Source organism: Salmo salar, chromosome ssa09 (genome assembly GCF_905237065.1).
Source record: "Salmo salar chromosome ssa09, Ssal_v3.1, whole genome shotgun sequence".
NCBI classification, from domain to species: Eukaryota; Metazoa; Chordata; class Actinopteri; order Salmoniformes; family Salmonidae; genus Salmo; species Salmo salar.
The window spans coordinates 83810976-83829689 of NC_059450.1; the positions used below are offsets into that span (position 1 = coordinate 83810976).

The 18714-nt window shown below is 38.1% G+C and overlaps 1 protein-coding gene across 2 annotated transcripts in view; it reads left to right on the top strand.

Moving 5' to 3' along the window:
* LOC106612118 (pro-neuregulin-2, membrane-bound isoform) overlaps positions 1-18714 on the top strand; it is an 89505-nt gene that overhangs the window by 27282 nt on the left and 43509 nt on the right. For both annotated transcript variants that reach the window (XM_045724121.1, XM_045724122.1), the window contains exons 5-11: positions 1248-1306; positions 3843-3866; positions 5769-5871; positions 6258-6393; positions 6755-6885; positions 7126-7344; positions 7498-7681. In XM_045724121.1, the coding sequence (XP_045580077.1) occupies positions 1248-1306; positions 3843-3866; positions 5769-5871; positions 6258-6393; positions 6755-6885; positions 7126-7344; positions 7498-7681 (856 nt within the window). The remainder of the gene's footprint in view (positions 1-1247; positions 1307-3842; positions 3867-5768; positions 5872-6257; positions 6394-6754; positions 6886-7125; positions 7345-7497; positions 7682-18714) is intronic.

Here is an 18714-nt window from a genome sequence, read left to right on the forward strand (position 1 = left end):
GTTTATCCCTCTGTGGAGATGAGTGCTGGTTTATCCCTCTGTGGAGATGAGTGCTGGTTTATCCCTCTGTGGAGATGAGTGGAGGCTGTTTCCCTTTTTCTTCAGCTTGTTCTCAAGGCTGATGAAAAGAGGGGAAGAGAGAGAGAGTGGGGAGATGATAAAGAGGGAGAGATGGAGATAGCAGGATATTGAGAGGGTGAGAGGGTGGGAGAAGAATAGTGAGAGAAAGAGGGGAGATAGAGGGAAAGGGGAGATAGAAGGGTTGAGAGGAAGTGAGGAGGGATGGTGAGAGAGAGAGGGGAGGGAGAGAGAGGAGGTAGAGACAGAGAAAGAGAGAAAGAGAGAGAAAGAGAGAGAGAGAGAGAGAGAGAGAGAGAGAGAGAGAGAGAGAGAGAGAGAGAGAGAGAGAGAAGGAGAGATAGGGAGGGACAAACAGAGAGAGAGAGAGAGAGAGCGAGAGAGAGAGAGAGAGGGGAGATAGGGAGGGACAGAGAGAGAGAGAGAGAGAGAGAGAGAGAGAGAGAGGATCTGCTAGCCTGCATGCTGCCTCAAGTGTCTGAGATCCACTCTTTGCCTCTACTCTATTTATAACTGCATGGGAAATTGCTGAGTGGGGTCTTTTGCTGAGTGAGGTTTTTGCTTTAATTGTGCCAAAATGCACTGTGATGTTGTGTCTTTGGTACTGCATGAGGAAAAAATATATCCTGTGCAGTTTTATGCATTTTATGAATATGCAGACCCTGTGAGACTAGTTGAACTGAATGCTGTTTTATAAAATCAGGGCTCAGGATATGTATGTGTTGGGGAGAATTATGCTGCCTGGACTCACACTGTAATTACAGTGTAGTTGCTGTGTAGTTACAGTACGGTAAGTGTGAGAACTTGGACATCCCCTGTGTACTCCAATCCCCCACCTTTCTCTCCTAGATGTCAATGAGGTCCTTCAGCAAAGGGGAGGGCTTCCTTACAGACTTAGGCCTTGCAGTTTTTCAAGCCCAACCTCTATAAAAGTGCATCTTGGGAAACAAACCCTGTCCAGCAGTTATGTCTAGGGGGTGTTTCTGCTGTTGCTTTCAGCTCTGTTTCTAACTCCATGTTCTCTGCTCTCTTGTGTCCCTCCCTCCCTATCTCCCTCCCTTCTTTGGTCTCTCCCTCCTCTTATATGTACTCCCTCCTCCGTCTCTCAACCTACTATTTCCTCCTCCCTCCCTCCGTCCTCTCCTTCTGTGGCTTGTTTCCCCCATCAGGTGTCCAAATGACTATACAGGTGATCGCTGTCAAAAATCCGTCATGGCAGGTTTTTACAGTATGTTCATTTCCTCCTGTCTGTCTGTGTCTGTCTGTCTGTCTGTCTGTCTGTCTGTCTGTCTGTCTGTCTGTCTGTCTGTCTGTCTGTCTGTCTGTCTGTCTGTCTGTCTGTCTGTCTGTCTGTCTGTCTGTCTGTCTGTCTGTCTGTCTGTCTGTCTGTCTGTCTGTCTGTCTGTCTGTCTGTCTGTCTTCCTCATTGGGACACTGCTGCATGCTCTGGAGGTGGAAACCTACAGACTGTGTGTGTGTGTGTGTGTGTGTGTGTGTGTGTGTGTGTGTGTGTGTGTGTGTGTGTGTGTGTGTGTGTGTGTGTGTGTGTGTGTGTGTGTGTGTGTGTGTGTGTGTGTGTGTGTGTGTGTGTGTGTGTGCGTGTGCATGCGTGTGTGTGTATGCGTGTGTGTGTGTGCGTATGCCTGTGTGTGTGTGCGTATACCAGCATGCGCATGTGTGTGTGTGGTGTGTGTGTGTGTGCGTGTGTGTATGCGTGTGTGTGTATGCGTGTGTGTGTGTGCGTATGCCTGTGTGTGTGTGCGTATACGGCGTGCGTGTATGTGTGTGTACGTGCATGCCTCTATGTCCATCCCTTTCCTGTTGCCATTCCTCTCACCTTCCTCTGCTGCACTATATGTCCTACCTGGAGCTGGTCCTTTACACAGAGGGAGTTAACCAGTAGGCCCCTTAATAATGGACAGAGGTGCATGCAGAGAAACACACAACAGAGTTAACACATAGGTCCCTATGCATGCCCTCCTGATCATGTGCTACACAGTATGCTGCAGTAGAGATTGGATAATGATACAGTGAATGTCATTTACAGGGTGCACCTGATATGCAGCTTGGATGGCTTGATGCAATGCTTGATGCGAAGACCTGTAGTTATCTGTGATATTCTGACTAGATGTTAGTACAGTAGAGAAGTAGTACTGCTGCAGATGGGCAACTGATAACCCATTGTCATAATGTTTCCTGAGAGCTCATCCTAAATCAGTTCTGATATTCAAATCATTCAAGTGTCTGGTTTGTTTGCCCCATCAATGTCCTGTTTACCTGTGTGACCAGTTCTTTGCCATGGAAGTATAATACAGTGCACAGAGTATAGCTGGGAGTATAGCTGGGAGTAAAGCACTTTGAACTAGTTTGTCATCGTTCTTCCCTAATGGGAGCACAATATGAATATATACATACTACATACTATTTGCAGTACAAATATATTATATTTGGTTAATCCTGCAATGATCAGTCTTTTCTATACAAGCTGGACTCAGGGGTAGACGTAACATAAATCTGTGACAACTCAATTAGTCTGATATGTTACGTTTCGTACAATATGTATTCCTTTGTGGATGTCCATCATCAATTTCGTATGATATGTTACGAATTACAATTTATACAATATGTAGACGAATTTGCAAAACAAGAGATATGTTACGAATTACAATTTGTTATGGCTAACGTTAGCTAGTTGACTAATGATAACGTTAGCTAGGTGGCTAACGTTAGCTAGTCTAGTGGTTAGGGTTAGGGTTAAGGTTAGGAGTTAGGTTAAAGGGTTGAGGTTAGGGTTAGGGAAGGGTTAGCTAACATGCTAAAAAGTAGTAAGTAGTTGCAAAGTTGCTAATTAGCTAAAATGCTAAAGTTGTCCGGGATGACATTTAAACACGCAACCTTTGGGTTGCTAGACATTCGTGTTATACGCTTATCCATACACCCAGACCAACTACCCTGCTTATAGTTTTTGAGTTAAGTTATCTTCTGTTCTATGTAATCATAACGAACGTAACATATCATACTAATTTGAATGTCACAGATTTACATTTACTATGTTACGTCTAGTCTATGAGACCAGGTTGTTCTATCAGGGGTGGCATCATTACAAGTAAATTAAAGCACACCTTTTTCTACTGGTGGTCACGCTGTAAAATAGAAAACACTGTCATATTTTATCATAATGATTTCAGGAAAAAAAAAGACCAGAGAGAAGCTATAGGGTGACAATGTGATAAAAAAGACTATTTTTAGTAAACACAAGAAACAATGAGAGACACAATTAGAACGTGTCATTAATCTGTCGACCTACAAAGCTGCTCCCATTTCTGTGCCAACCAGCCTCATCTCCAAAACGTTGGAAAGTAACAAACTGCTTTTTTATCTTGTTTATTTTTTCATTTTTTTTGTCCACAAAAAAAAATCGTTTACCCCAGAAATGAGGTCTAGTAAATATGGCAGTAAGTGAAGTGGCTGTCTTTGTCTCTGCATGTCTCCTGCCTGCTTCCCTCTCTCTTTTATTAGTTATGCTTCTTTCTTTCCTTTTCTTTCCTTTCTGGGGTCACAGAGCTGCGGCTGTCTGCGTTGTCTGTCTGTTACTGGACGTGGCACCTGCCAGTAACGATTATTACTGTACGTCACGGAAAAAGTCCATACTAACCTCATGGTTTAGTATCCACTATCTATATATCTATGTTCCAATGTAGACGATCACTCTCTGAAACTTGTTCTCTTTCCTTTTCATTGTGTCCAACTTTCTGCATTGGCAGAGCATCTTGGAATTGAATTTATGGGTATGGAACAATTATTCATTTGAATGTATATTGTTAGTTTTAAGAGTTGCCAAGATCCTCTCACAGTCACACATTACTACTACCATCTCTCTAGAACCAATAGCTCTTCTCTGATCTGTTGATCTGTCACTTGCCCACTAACCTACCTGGTCCAAAGACACTTGTCCCTCTGCATGCATGCTAGCCCTCTCTCTCAATTATAGAAAACATTGAAACTAAGCTTTGTTGTACACACCATTATGTTACTGTATAGAGAGGGAGACAGCAAAGCCACAGACATGTTGATGATCGAGAGGAAGACACTGTAGAAGCAGAAGGTATGAGGCTACATTATGAGTGAAGCTTTTGAGTCACAGAGAGACAAACTGGCGAGAAATGTGCTGATGGTTATATATCAGTAACACCACGCCTGAAACAATAGACAGCGTCCCATAAGACTATCTTCCATAGAGACAGCCACTGGTAGGTGGTAGGTCCAGCATTCCCCAGTTGATTGGCATTAAATCAGAGGCTCCTGCAAGTGATAGTGACCTAGCTCCTTCAGTAGCAGCCAACCACCAATCTCATTCCCTATCAGTCCCCTCTTCTGTGACACACATACAATGCCAGGCTAAGGCTCTCTAGACAGCACCCCAGTCCCCCTACCTTTAGCACTAAAAGCCCCACCACCACCCCATTTTAGACACCCCCTCCCCACACCTTCCCAGCCCCTCTTCCTCCACCGTCTGGCCGTCTCCTCTTTCCATCTTCCTTTTTCTTTCTTTCTTTCTTTCTTTCTTTCTTTCTTTCTTTCTTTCTTTCTTTCTTTCTTTCTTTCTTTCTTTCTTTCTTTCTTTCTTTCTTTCGTTCCCCCTCTCCCCATGTTCTGTTTGTTTTTCTCTGTCATTGTGACTTGTCTGCTGACAATGTTCTGCCACAATGAGCCTTCTGCTCATTGGTCAGTTAAACGCCATCAGAACACCTGACAGGGAGGTATTCATAAAGCTTCACCATGACAACAGAGATTCTAGACACTTTTGATCTGACACAAACGATCAGAAAACCACATTAAACCTTGCAAAAGTATGATAACTCTCATGCAAAAGCTGCATTATATTTCCCTCGTTAACGTATGAAGACTGTGAGTAATCTGTGAGTTCTATATCCGTGTGTTCTCTGGTCAATTTAAACGTGTTTATTTAGTTGCCGGTGAGTTTTATAAATATCCCCAAAACCATTGTGGTGTTTTTGCTCTAAAATGCTTTTTTCTTACGATTATCATCTGATTCCATCATACAGGCATGTGTCCTTAGACCTCTTTGACATACATTCCATAGACATTATGATACATTAGTGCACGTAGGGAAAGCAGAGGGGAAATCCAGACCAACCACACATTGCAACATGGAGGTCTATGTAGAATGAGGCCTAGTTTCTAGGAGATTGTTTGAACTTGACATACAGTAAGCCTACAGAAGCTAGTATTACCAGTAAAAAAAGTCTACTAGAGGTTAACTGTTGGACGTTGTAAATTGAACTGTTACATGCTTGAACATGTGTGAAACAGGACAAATATAAGCACCTCCTAACTAAAACAGCCTATGTTGTGGCTAAGCCACTGTTAACCTACAGGGTTAAAACCATCACGGTTTTGGTTTGTCTAAGGTTAGCACTATTAAGGTGAAGGAGGAACACGACTGATTACTTTTAGGGAGGTTAGATGTCATAAGTCAGTGATATCAGAGTATGGAGGGAAAGGGGAGGAGCTGAGTTAGCTTTTGTTTGATTATTCCTGTAGAGTAGCGCTCACATGTATGTGTATTTGTGTGTGTGTGTGTGTGTGTGTGTGTGTGCGTGCGCGTGCGTGCGTGTGTGTGTGTGTGTGCACGCGTGTGTGTGTGTGTGTGTGTGGTTTGTTCACAGAGGCAGAGGAGCTGTACCAGCGGCGGGTGTTGACCATCACAGGCATCTGTGTGGCACTGTTGGTAGTGGGCATGGTCTGTGTGGTGGCATACTGCAAAACCAAGTACGTACTAGTACTGTACAGAGCCCACCCTGATTTTAATGGCATCATTATGACATCATTTCAACCAGTTCTTCACAGAGCCCAGGAGGCATTCACTGACTGGGGCTGCACAATGATCACAGCTATAATGTCGAAAATTAAGCTTTTAAACTCCTCAGATGAGCTTTACTAACTAATTATATATAAAAAAGTATTCATGTTTGAAGCTGGGTATTTTGATGACAGACAGAACATCATTTGTAAACTGACTGTAACACTAGTTTGTATTTATTTACATTTTCTATTAACATTTTCTTCCTTACCTACTATCTTTCCTTATCTACTATCTTTCTCAATGTATTCTAGACCAATAACTCATTACACTTTTTCTTGCGTATGTCCTACAGGAAGCAGAGGAAGAAGATGCATGGCCACCTGAACCAGAACGTTAACCAGAACCAGTGTGTGGAGCAGCCCAACCGCATGCTGGCTAACGGTCCCAACCACCCCGGGCCAGGCCCTGAGGAGATCCCTATGGTCGACGTGAGTCACTATGGCCCCATACCCACTCAGGTTGTACAACTGATGTACAACACATTTCACACAACAGTTGAGGTACAACTGATATTTCTGTTATACTACTGCACACGCTTTTCTACACAACCATTGTTTCTCGAAAATTGCTGTGTAAACATTTTTGTGCAGACAAACCTTCCATTGGATCACAATTGTTTGGTCAAATACATTGTACACCAGTTGGACAAACTGAGTGTGTACAGGGCCTACAACCTACCTCAGGCTCAGAAACAGATTTGTTTTGTTTGTAACGGGTGTTATAACACGTCCTTATTCCCATATCGCCCATGCAGCTCCCACAATGCATATCTCTCTCTTCCTTTCACAGTACATCTCAAAGAACGCTCCTACCACAGAGTGTAGTATTATACAGCATGGACCAGAAGAATCCGTAAACTTCGCAGGAAGCCGAATGTCCACCAGATCCCACCACTCATCTACAGTCTCCCACAACTCCAGGTGCTGTAGTAACACACAGAAACATAGACACACATTCACACACGTAGAGACGCACACACACACACACACACACACACACACACACACACACACACACACACACACACACACACACACACACACACACACACACACACACACACACACACACACACACACACACACACACACACACACACACACACGTCAGGGCATTTCTGCTGATCAGAAATCTCCTTACTTACTCTCCACTCCCTATAGACATGAGGAGCGGACGTGGAGTATAGAGAGGACAGACAGTATGAACTCAGACTTCCAGTCAGGGGCGCTCTCCTCGTCAGTGGGCACCAGTAAATGCAGCAGCCCGACCTGCATGGAGGCACGGGCACAGAGGGCCGCCTACTGGGGCTGTTCTGAGGGAGCCAGCCTGCAGTATGGAGACTCCTACGACTCTCTGAGAGATTCACCTCACAGCGACAGGTGAGACGACTAGTTTGAATCTTCGCCAACGATTTGTAGATGTAAAAACCACAATATTAGTTGTTGTCTATGGTCTCAGTTTTGGGCCTCTGAACCAGATTTAATAAAAAAATGGTTTGTTTGTATCTCTGTTTCCCCCCTTCCTCCCCACAGGTATGTGTCAGCGTTGACCACGCCAGCCCGTTTGTCACCCGTCGAGTTCCACTACCCCCCACTGTCCCCCCAGGTGCCCACCTTCCACATCACCTCTCCCAACACGGGCCACGCCCTCTCCCTGCCGCCCGCCGCTGTAGCCTACCACCGGGAGGACGACCAGCCCCTGCTAAGATGCCCCCAGGTGACCATGACCCTGCCGCTACACCCACTAGTGACTACGTGACTACACAAATGGCAGAAAGCAGACCATATTACAACTGGGATTCATAAGTCATATTTTCCACTTCCTTAACGTCTTGTTGTAAACTAGAGGAGGTAGTGTACAATGTTGTTAGTTGTAGATTAAAGTGGGTAGTGTACGATGTTAGTTGTAGATTAAAGTGGGTATTTTACTATTTTAGTTGTAGATTAGAGTGGGTAGTGTAGAATGTTAGTTGTAGATTAGAGTGGGTAATGTACGATGTTAGTTGTAGATTAGAGTGGGTAGTGTATAATGTTAGTTGTAGATTAGAGTGGGTAGTGTATAATGTTAGTTGTAGATTAGAGTGGGTTGTGTACGATGTTAGTTGTAGATTAGAGTGGGTAGTGTACAATGTTAGTTGTAGATTAGAGTGGGTAGTGTATAATGTTAGTTGTAGATTAGAGTGGGTAGTGTATAATGTTAGTTGTAGATTAGAGTGGGTAGTGTATAATGTTAGTTGTAGATTAGAGTGGGTAGTGTACGATGTTAGTTGTAGATTAGAGTGGGTAGTGTATAATGTTAGTTGTAGATTAGAGTGGGTAGTGTATAATGTTAGTTGTAGATTAGAGTGGGTAGTGTATAATGTTAGTTGTAGGTTAGAGTGGGTAGTGTATAATGTTAGTTGTAGATTAAAGTGTGTAGTGTACGATGTTAGTTGTAGATTAAAGTTGGTAGTGTACAATGTTGGTTGTAGATTAAAGTGGGTAGTGTATAATGTTAGTTGTAGATTAGAGTGGGTAGTGTACGATGTTAGTTGTCGATTAGAGTGGGTAGTGTATAATGCTAGTTTTACATTAAAGTTGGTAGTGTACGATGCTAGTTGTAGATTAAAGTGGGTAGTGTACGGTTAGTTCTATATTAGAGTGGGTAGTGTACGATGTTAGTTGTAGATTAAAGTGGGTAGTGTACAATGTTACTTCTAGATTAGAGTGGGTAGTGTACAGGGGCGAAAATCTGATATCAACTTTGGGGGGACAATTACATTACATTTTCTCAAGAGCAATTCCTGAGGGGGACACCAAAAGTCGTGCTGTAACACATAGCCTACATTGTAATATGGTAAATGTATATTGAGGAACCAAAGAAATAAGGTGTTTGCCATACTCCTAACTACCGGTACCCAAAACTACACAACTACTCACAACAGCAATACCATTGCCTTTGACAAATCTTAGTTCAGTCACCAGTTTAAGTTGAGAGTGGGGGTATCCATGGCATTTTCCAATTATGTTCCTATTTTACAAGTAAAAAAAATGGAGAACCTTTCATAATGTTGCCAAACAAAGACTCAACAAACTTACCTGAGACTCCCTGTCTCTGCCAGTCTGTCCCTGCATATCTGTCCCCAACTCTGCTGTCTGTGTGCCATCTGTTGCCTGCTCTGCCTAATGACATCATTGTGAAACATTTCCATTAGAATTTCATTTCTTTCTTATGAACATTTTATCAACTAGTCTTTGAGATATTAGGCTATTAGGGTTCTTACTTTGCGTTTTGGTGTACTGAAAAATACTCTAATGTCCGTCTTTTATTTTTCTGCCATTTTTCTACCTGGCTGGCTACACACACACACAGTGTGTAGGTTATTTACAGTAGGAGATGGGCTTCTATCATATCTTTTATCATTCTATTTGGGCTTCGATCTAAAAGGTAGCTAGCAAATGTGAAACGGATTAAAATGACAAGAGTTGACAGCTGTATGAGTTCACCATTTACACAACATATGCTGCAACCTTTTGTAATTTTAATAGTTTGTTTCATATTGGCTGGCTTCCAACAATAGCTGAATTTGCAAAGCTAGCGAGCACCAATTCAGTTTCAGTGGTGTTTGCTATAATCTTTGCTACCCGGGTTAAATAAAATAAATAAATAAAAGTTCCCTTGCGTCAATTTAGCTTTTGCAACGAGACCATTAAATATATATAAGACAATGGTAGAAGAGAGTGTAGTTCTGTTCAGTTTGGACTTCAGTTTATCGCTAACCTTATCACAAGGACTTTGAAGCACTAACTTACATCATCTGCATGCTGATCTCGGAATAAATTGACGATAGCAAAGATTCCATCTTTGACGAGGCCACATACATGGAATAGGTACTAGCTAGCTTAATAGTTAATATTTGCGCGCTAGCTCTGCATATTCAGCTAGTGTGTGTGCGCGATTGACTGGATTAACCTCACGTCAGTTACGTTCATTGAGTGCCTTTCAGACAGTGGCTACGACCCCTCTGTTACCTTGCCAGTGGATCAAAACATTGTGAGGAAAAGGGTGGAGGGGTCGCAATCTTTTGAAACTTAAAAACGCGCTATTAAGTGTCTATAATCAGCACAATTGCTTTCATTGCGTATTATTAATATTATTTCAATTACATAGTTATGTTTCAGTGATATATTGGGGGGGACAAATCATATTTTTCCCAGGATGGGGGGGTCGTGTCCCCCCCGTCCCCCCTGGGATTTCCGCCCCTGGTGGTGTATAATGTTAGTTGTAGATTAAAGTGAGTAGTGTACGATGTTTGATGTAGATTTTATTGGGTAGTGTATAATGTTAGTTGTAGATTAGAGTGGGTAGTGTATAATGTTGGGTGTACATTAAAGTGGGTAGTGAATAATGTTAGATGTAGATTAAAGTGGGTTGTGTACAATGTTAATTGTAGATTAACGTGGGAGGTGTATAATGTTAGTTGTAGATTAAAGTGGGTAGTGTATAATGTTAGTTGTACATTAAAGTGGGTAGTGTACAATGCTAGTTGTAGCTTAAAGTGTGTATTTTACTATTTTAGTTGTAGATTAGTGTGGGTGGAGTAGAATGTTAGTTGTATATTAGATAGTGTAGTGTACGATGTTAGTTGTTGATTAAAGTGGGTTGTGTACAATGTTAATTGTAGATTAAAGTGGGTAGTGTACGATGCTAGTTGTAGATTAGAGTGGTTAGTGTATAATGTTGGTTGTAGATTAAAGTGGGTAGTGAATAATGTTAGTTGTAGATTAAAGTGGGTAGTGTACGATGTTAGTTCTATATTAGAGTGGGTAGTGTATAATGTTAGTTGTAGATTAAAGTGTGTAGTGTACAATGTTAGTTGTAGATTAGAGTGGGTAGTGTACGATGTTAGTTGTAGATTAAAGTGTGTGATAATGTTAGTTGTAGATTAAAGTGGGTAGTGTACGATGTTAGTTGTACATTAAAGTGGGTAGTGTAGGATGTTAGTTGTAGATTAGAGTGGGTAGTGTACGATGTTAGTTGTACATTAAAGTGGCTAGTGTACGATGTTAGTTGTAGATTAGAGTGGGTAGTGTACAATGTTAGTTGTAGATTGGAGTGGGTAGTGAATAATGTTAGTTGTAGATTAAAGTGGGTAGTGTAGGATGTTAGTTGTAGATTAGAGTGGGTAGTGCATAATGTTAGTTGTAGATTAGAGTGCGTATTGTATAATGTTAGTTATTGATTGAGGTGTGAGGTGTATAATGTTAGTTGTATATTAAAGTGGGTAGTGTCTAATATTGTTGTAGATTAAAGTGAGTAGTGTACAATGTTAGTTGTAGATTAAAGTGCGTAGTGTATAATGTTAGTTATTGATTGAGGTGTGAGGTGTATAATGTTAGTTGTATATTAAAGTGGGTAGTGTCTAATATTGTTGTAGATTAAAGTGAGTAGTGTACAATGTTAGTTGTAGATTAAATTGGGGAGTGTATAATGTTAGTTGTAGATTGAAGTGGGTAGTGTACGATGTTAGTTGTAGATTAAATTGGGTAGTGTATAATGTTAGTTGTAGATTAAATTGGGTAGCGTATAATGCTAGTTATAGATTAGAGTGGGTAGTGTATAATATTGTTGTAGATTAAATTGAGTAGTGTACAATGTTAGTTGTAGATTAAATTGGGTAGTGTATAATGTTAGTTGTAGAATAAATTGGGTAGCGTATAATGCTAGTTATAGATTAGAGTGGGTAGTGTACGATGTTAGTTGTAGATTGAAGTGGGTAGTGTACAATGTTAGTTGTAGATTAGAGTGGTAGTGTATAATGTTATTTGTAGATTAAAGTGGGAAGTGTACGATGTTAGTTGTTGATTAGAGTGGGAAGCGAATAATGTTAGTTGTAGATTAAAGTGGGTAGTGTGCGATGTTAGTTGTACATTAAAGTGGGTAGTGTACTATTTTAGTTGTAGATTTGACTGGCGAGTATATAATGTTATTTGTAGATTAAAGTGTGTAGTGTACGATATTTGTTGTAGATTATAGTGGGTAGTGTACAATTTTAGTTGTAGATTAGTGTGGGTGGTGTGTAATGTTTGTTGTAGATTAAAGTTGGTTTTGTATAATGTTAGTTGTAGATTAGAGTGGGTAGTGTACGATGTTTGTTCTAGATTAGAGTGGGAAGTGTACGATGTTAGATGTAGATTAAAGTGGGTAGTGTATAATGTTAGTAGTAGATTAAAGTGGGATGTGTATAATAATAGTTGTATATTAAAGTGGGTACTGTTCGATGTTAGTTGTACATTAAAGTGGGTAGTGTATAATGTTAGTTGTAGATTGAAGTGGGTAGTGTATAATGTTAGTTGTAGATTAAATTGGGTAGCGTATAATGCTAGTTATAGATTATAGTGGGTAGTGTATAATGTTAGTTGTAGATTAAAGTGGGTAGTGTATAATGTTAGTTGTAGATTAAACTGGGTAGTGTATAATGTTAGTTGTAGATTAGAGTGGGTAGTGTATAATGTTATTTGTAGATTAAATTGGGTAGCGTATAATGCTAGTTATAGATTAGAGTGGGTAGTGTATAATGTTAGTTGTAGATTGAAGTGGGTAGTGTATAATGTTAGTTGTAGATTAAATTGGGTAGCGTATAATGCTAGTTATAGATTAGAGTGGGTAGTGTATAATGTTAGTTGTAGATTAAAGTGGGTAGTGTATAATGTTAGTTGTAGATTAAAGTGGGTAGTGTATAATGTTAGTTGTAGATTAGAGTGGGTAGTGTATAATGTTATTTGTAGATGAAAGTGGGAAGTGTATAATGTTAGTTGTAGATTAAAGTGGGTAGTGTACGATGTTAGTTCTATATTAGAGTGGGTAGTGTATAATGTTAGTTGTAGATTAGAGTGGGTAGTGTATAATGTTATTTGTAGATTAAAGTGCGAAGTGTATAATGTTAGTTGTAGATTAAAGTGGGAAGTGAATAATGTTAGTTGTAGATTAAAGTGGGTAGTGTAGGATGTTAGTTGTAGATTAGAGTGGGTAGTGAATAATGTTAGTTGTAGATTAGAGTGGGTGGTGTATAATTTAAATTGATGATTAAAGTGCGTAGTGTATAATGTTAGTTGTAGATTAAAGTGCGTAGTGTATAATGTTAGTTATTGATTGAGGTGTGAGGTGTATAATGTTAGTTGTATATTAAAGTGGGTTGTGTATAATATTGTTGTAGATTAAAGTGAGTAGTGTACAATGTTAGTTGTAGATTAAATTGGGTAGTGTATAATGTTAGTTGTAGATTGAAGTGGGTAGTGTACGATGTTAGTTGTAGATTAAATTGGGTAGTGTATAATGTTAGTTGTAGATTAAATTGGGTAGCGTATAATGCTAGTTATAGATTAGAATGGGTAGTGTATAATATTGTTGTAGATTAAAGTGAGTAGTGTACAATGTTAGTTGTAGATTAAATTGGGTAGTGTATAATGTTAGTTGTAGATTAAATTGGGTAGCGTATAATGCTAGTTATACATTAGAGTGGGTAGTGTACGATGTTAGTTGTAGATTGAAGTGTGTAGTGTACAATGTTAGTTGTAGATTAGAGTGGGTAGTGTACGATGTTAGTTGTAGATTAAAGTGGGTAGTGTATAATGTTAGTTGTAGATTAAAGTGGGTAGTGTACGATGTTAGTTGTACATTAAAGTGGGTAGTGTAGGATGTTAGTTGTAGATTAGAGTGGGTAGTGTACGATGTTAGTTGTACATTAAAGTGGCTAGTGTACGATGTTAGTTGTAGATTAGAGTGGGTAGTGTACAATGTTAGTTGTAGATTGGAGTGGGTAGTGAATAATGTTAGTTGTAGATTAAAGTGGGTAGTGTAGGATGTTAGTTGTAGATTAGAGTGGGTAGTGCATAATGTTAGTTGTAGATTAGAGTGCGTATTGTATAATGTTAGTTATTGATTGAGGTGTGAGGTGTATAATGTTAGTTGTATATTAAAGTGGGTAGTGTCTAATATTGTTGTAGATTAAAGTGAGTAGTGTACAATGTTAGTTGTAGATTAAAGTGCGTAGTGTATAATGTTAGTTATTGATTGAGGTGTGAGGTGTATAATGTTAGTTGTATATTAAAGTGGGTAGTGTCTAATATTGTTGTAGATTAAAGTGAGTAGTGTACAATGTTAGTTGTAGATTAAATTGGGGAGTGTATAATGTTAGTTGTAGATTGAAGTGGGTAGTGTACGATGTTAGTTGTAGATTAAATTGGGTAGTGTATAATGTTAGTTGTAGATTAAATTGGGTAGCGTATAATGCTAGTTATAGATTAGAGTGGGTAGTGTATAATATTGTTGTAGATTAAATTGAGTAGTGTACAATGTTAGTTGTAGATTAAATTGGGTAGTGTATAATGTTAGTTGTAGAATAAATTGGGTAGCGTATAATGCTAGTTATAGATTAGAGTGGGTAGTGTACGATGTTAGTTGTAGATTGAAGTGGGTAGTGTACAATGTTAGTTGTAGATTAGAGTGGTAGTGTATAATGTTATTTGTAGATTAAAGTGGGAAGTGTACGATGTTAGTTGTTGATTAGAGTGGGAAGCGAATAATGTTAGTTGTAGATTAAAGTGGGTAGTGTGCGATGTTAGTTGTACATTAAAGTGGGTAGTGTACTATTTTAGTTGTAGATTTGACTGGCGAGTATATAATGTTATTTGTAGATTAAAGTGTGTAGTGTACGATATTTGTTGTAGATTATAGTGGGTAGTGTACAATTTTAGTTGTAGATTAGTGTGGGTGGTGTGTAATGTTTGTTGTAGATTAAAGTTGGTTTTGTATAATGTTAGTTGTAGATTAGAGTGGGTAGTGTACGATGTTTGTTCTAGATTAGAGTGGGAAGTGTACGATGTTAGATGTAGATTAAAGTGGGTAGTGTATAATGTTAGTAGTAGATTAAAGTGGGATGTGTATAATAATAGTTGTATATTAAAGTGGGTACTGTTCGATGTTAGTTGTACATTAAAGTGGGTAGTGTATAATGTTAGTTGTAGATTGAAGTGGGTAGTGTATAATGTTAGTTGTAGATTAAATTGGGTAGCGTATAATGCTAGTTATAGATTATAGTGGGTAGTGTATAATGTTAGTTGTAGATTAAAGTGGGTAGTGTATAATGTTAGTTGTAGATTAAACTGGGTAGTGTATAATGTTAGTTGTAGATTAGAGTGGGTAGTGTATAATGTTATTTGTAGATTAAATTGGGTAGCGTATAATGCTAGTTATAGATTAGAGTGGGTAGTGTATAATGTTAGTTGTAGATTGAAGTGGGTAGTGTATAATGTTAGTTGTAGATTAAATTGGGTAGCGTATAATGCTAGTTATGGACTAGAGTGGGTAGTGTATAATGTTAGTTGTAGATTAAAGTGGGTAGTGTATAATGTTAGTTGTAGATTAAAGTGGGTAGTGTATAATGTTAGTTGTAGATTAGAGTGGGTAGTGTATAATGTTATTTGTAGATGAAAGTGGGAAGTGTATAATGTTAGTTGTAGATTAAAGTGGGTAGTGTACGATGTTAGTTCTATATTAGAGTGGGTAGTGTATAATGTTAGTTGTAGATTAGAGTGGGTAGTGTATAATGTTATTTGTAGATTAAAGTGCGAAGTGTATAATGTTAGTTGTAGATTAAAGTGGGAAGTGAATAATGTTAGTTGTAGATTAAAGTGGGTAGTGTAGGATGTTAGTTGTAGATTAGAGTGGGTAGTGAATAATGTTAGTTGTAGATTAGAGTGGGTGGTGTATAATTTAAATTGATGATTAAAGTGCGTAGTGTATAATGTTAGTTGTAGATTAAAGTGCGTAGTGTATAATGTTAGTTATTGATTGAGGTGTGAGGTGTATAATGTTAGTTGTATATTAAAGTGGGTTGTGTATAATATTGTTGTAGATTAAAGTGAGTAGTGTACAATGTTAGTTGTAGATTAAATTGGGTAGTGTATAATGTTAGTTGTAGATTGAAGTGGGTAGTGTACGATGTTAGTTGTAGATTAAATTGGGTAGTGTATAATGTTAGTTGTAGATTAAATTGGGTAGCGTATAATGCTAGTTATAGATTAGAATGGGTAGTGTATAATATTGTTGTAGATTAAAGTGAGTAGTGTACAATGTTAGTTGTAGATTAAATTGGGTAGTGTATAATGTTAGTTGTAGATTAAATTGGGTAGCGTATAATGCTAGTTATACATTAGAGTGGGTAGTGTACGATGTTAGTTGTAGATTAAAGTGTGTAGTGTACAATGTTAGTTGTAGATTAGAGTGGGTAGTGTACGATGTTAGTTGTAGATTAAAGTGGGTAGTGTATAATGTTAGTTGTAGATTAAAGTGGGTAGTGTACGATGTTAGTTGTACATTAAAGTGGGTAGTGTAGGATGTTAGTTGTAGATTAGAGTGGGTAGTGTACGATGTTAGTTGTACATTAAAGTGGCTAGTGTACGATGTTAGTTGTAGATTAGAGTGGGTAGTGTACAATGTTAGTTGTAGATTGGAGTGGGTAGTGAATAATGTTAGTTGTAGATTAAAGTGGGTAGTGTAGGATGTTAGTTGTAGATTAGAGTGGGTAGTGCATAATGTTAGTTGTAGATTAGAGTGCGTATTGTATAATGTTAGTTATTGATTGAGGTGTGAGGTGTATAATGTTAGTTGTATATTAAAGTGGGTAGTGTCTAATATTGTTGTAGATTAAAGTGAGTAGTGTACAATGTTAGTTGTAGATTAAAGTGCGTAGTGTATAATGTTAGTTATTGATTGAGGTGTGAGGTGTATAATGTTAGTTGTATATTAAAGTGGGTAGTGTCTAATATTGTTGTAGATTAAAGTGAGTAGTGTACAATGTTAGTTGTAGATTAAATTGGGGAGTGTATAATGTTAGTTGTAGATTGAAGTGGGTAGTGTACGATGTTAGTTGTAGATTAAATTGGGTAGTGTATAATGTTAGTTGTAGATTAAATTGGGTAGCGTATAATGCTAGTTATAGATTAGAGTGGGTAGTGTATAATATTGTTGTAGATTAAATTGAGTAGTGTACAATGTTAGTTGTAGATTAAATTGGGTAGTGTATAATGTTAGTTGTAGAATAAATTGGGTAGCGTATAATGCTAGTTATAGATTAGAGTGGGTAGTGTACGATGTTAGTTGTAGATTGAAGTGGGTAGTGTACAATGTTAGTTGTAGATTAGAGTGGTAGTGTATAATGTTATTTGTAGATTAAAGTGGGAAGTGTACGATGTTAGTTGTTGATTAGAGTGGGAAGCGAATAATGTTAGTTGTAGATTAAAGTGGGTAGTGTGCGATGTTAGTTGTACATTAAAGTGGGTAGTGTACTATTTTAGTTGTAGATTTGACTGGCGAGTATATAATGTTATTTGTAGATTAAAGTGTGTAGTGTACGATATTTGTTGTAGATTATAGTGGGTAGTGTACAATTTTAGTTGTAGATTAGTGTGGGTGGTGTGTAATGTTTGTTGTAGATTAAAGTTGGTTTTGTATAATGTTAGTTGTAGATTAGAGTGGGTAGTGTACGATGTTTGTTCTAGATTAGAGTGGGAAGTGTACGATGTTAGATGTAGATTAAAGTGGGTAGTGTATAATGTTAGTAGTAGATTAAAGTGGGATGTGTATAATAATAGTTGTATATTAAAGTGGGTACTGTTCGATGTTAGTTGTACATTAAAGTGGGTAGTGTATAATGTTAGTTGTAGATTGAAGTGGGTAGTGTATAATGTTAGTTGTAGATTAAATTGGGTAGCGTATAATGCTAGTTATAGATTATAGTGGGTAGTGTATAATGTTAGTTGTAGATTAAAGTGGGTAGTGTATAATGTTAGTTGTAGATTAAACTGGGTAGTGTATAATGTTAGTTGTAGATTAGAGTGGGTAGTGTATAATGTTATTTGTAGATTAAATTGGGTAGCGTATAATGCTAGTTATAGATTAGAGTGGGTAGTGTATAATGTTAGTTGTAGATTGAAGTGGGTAGTGTATAATGTTAGTTGTAGATTAAATTGGGTAGCGTATAATGCTAGTTATAGATTAGAGTGGGTAGTGTATAATGTTAGTTGTAGATTAAAGTGGGCAGTGTATAATGTTAGTTGTAGATTAAAGTGGGTAGTGTATAATGTTAGTTGTAGATTAGAGTGGGTAGTGTATAATGTTATTTGTAGATGAAAGTGGGAAGTGTATAATGTTAGTTGTAGATTAAAGTGGGTAGTGTACGATGTTAGTTCTATATTAGAGTGGGTAGTGTATAATGTTAGTTGTAGATTAGAGTGGGTAGTGTATAATGTTATTTGTAGATTAAAGTGCGAAGTGTATAATGTTAGTTGTAGATTAAAGTGGGAAGTGAATAATGTTAGTTGTAGATTAAAGTGGGTAGTGTAGGATGTTAGTTGTAGATTAGAGTGGGTAGTGAATAATGTTAGTTGTAGATTAGAGTGGGTGGTGTATAATTTAAGTTGATGATTAAAGTGCGTAGTGTATAATGTTAGTTGTAGATTAAAGTGCGTAGTGTATAATGTTAGTTATTGATTGAGGTGTGAGGTGTATAATGTTAGTTGTATATTAAAGTGGGTTGTGTATAATATTGTTGTAGATTAAAGTGAGTAGTGTACAATGTTAGTTGTAGATTAAATTGGGTAGTGTATAATGTTAGTTGTAGATTGAAGTGGGTAGTGTACGATGTTAGTTGTAGATTAAATTGGGTAGTGTATAATGTTAGTTGTAGATTAAATTGGGTAGCGTATAAT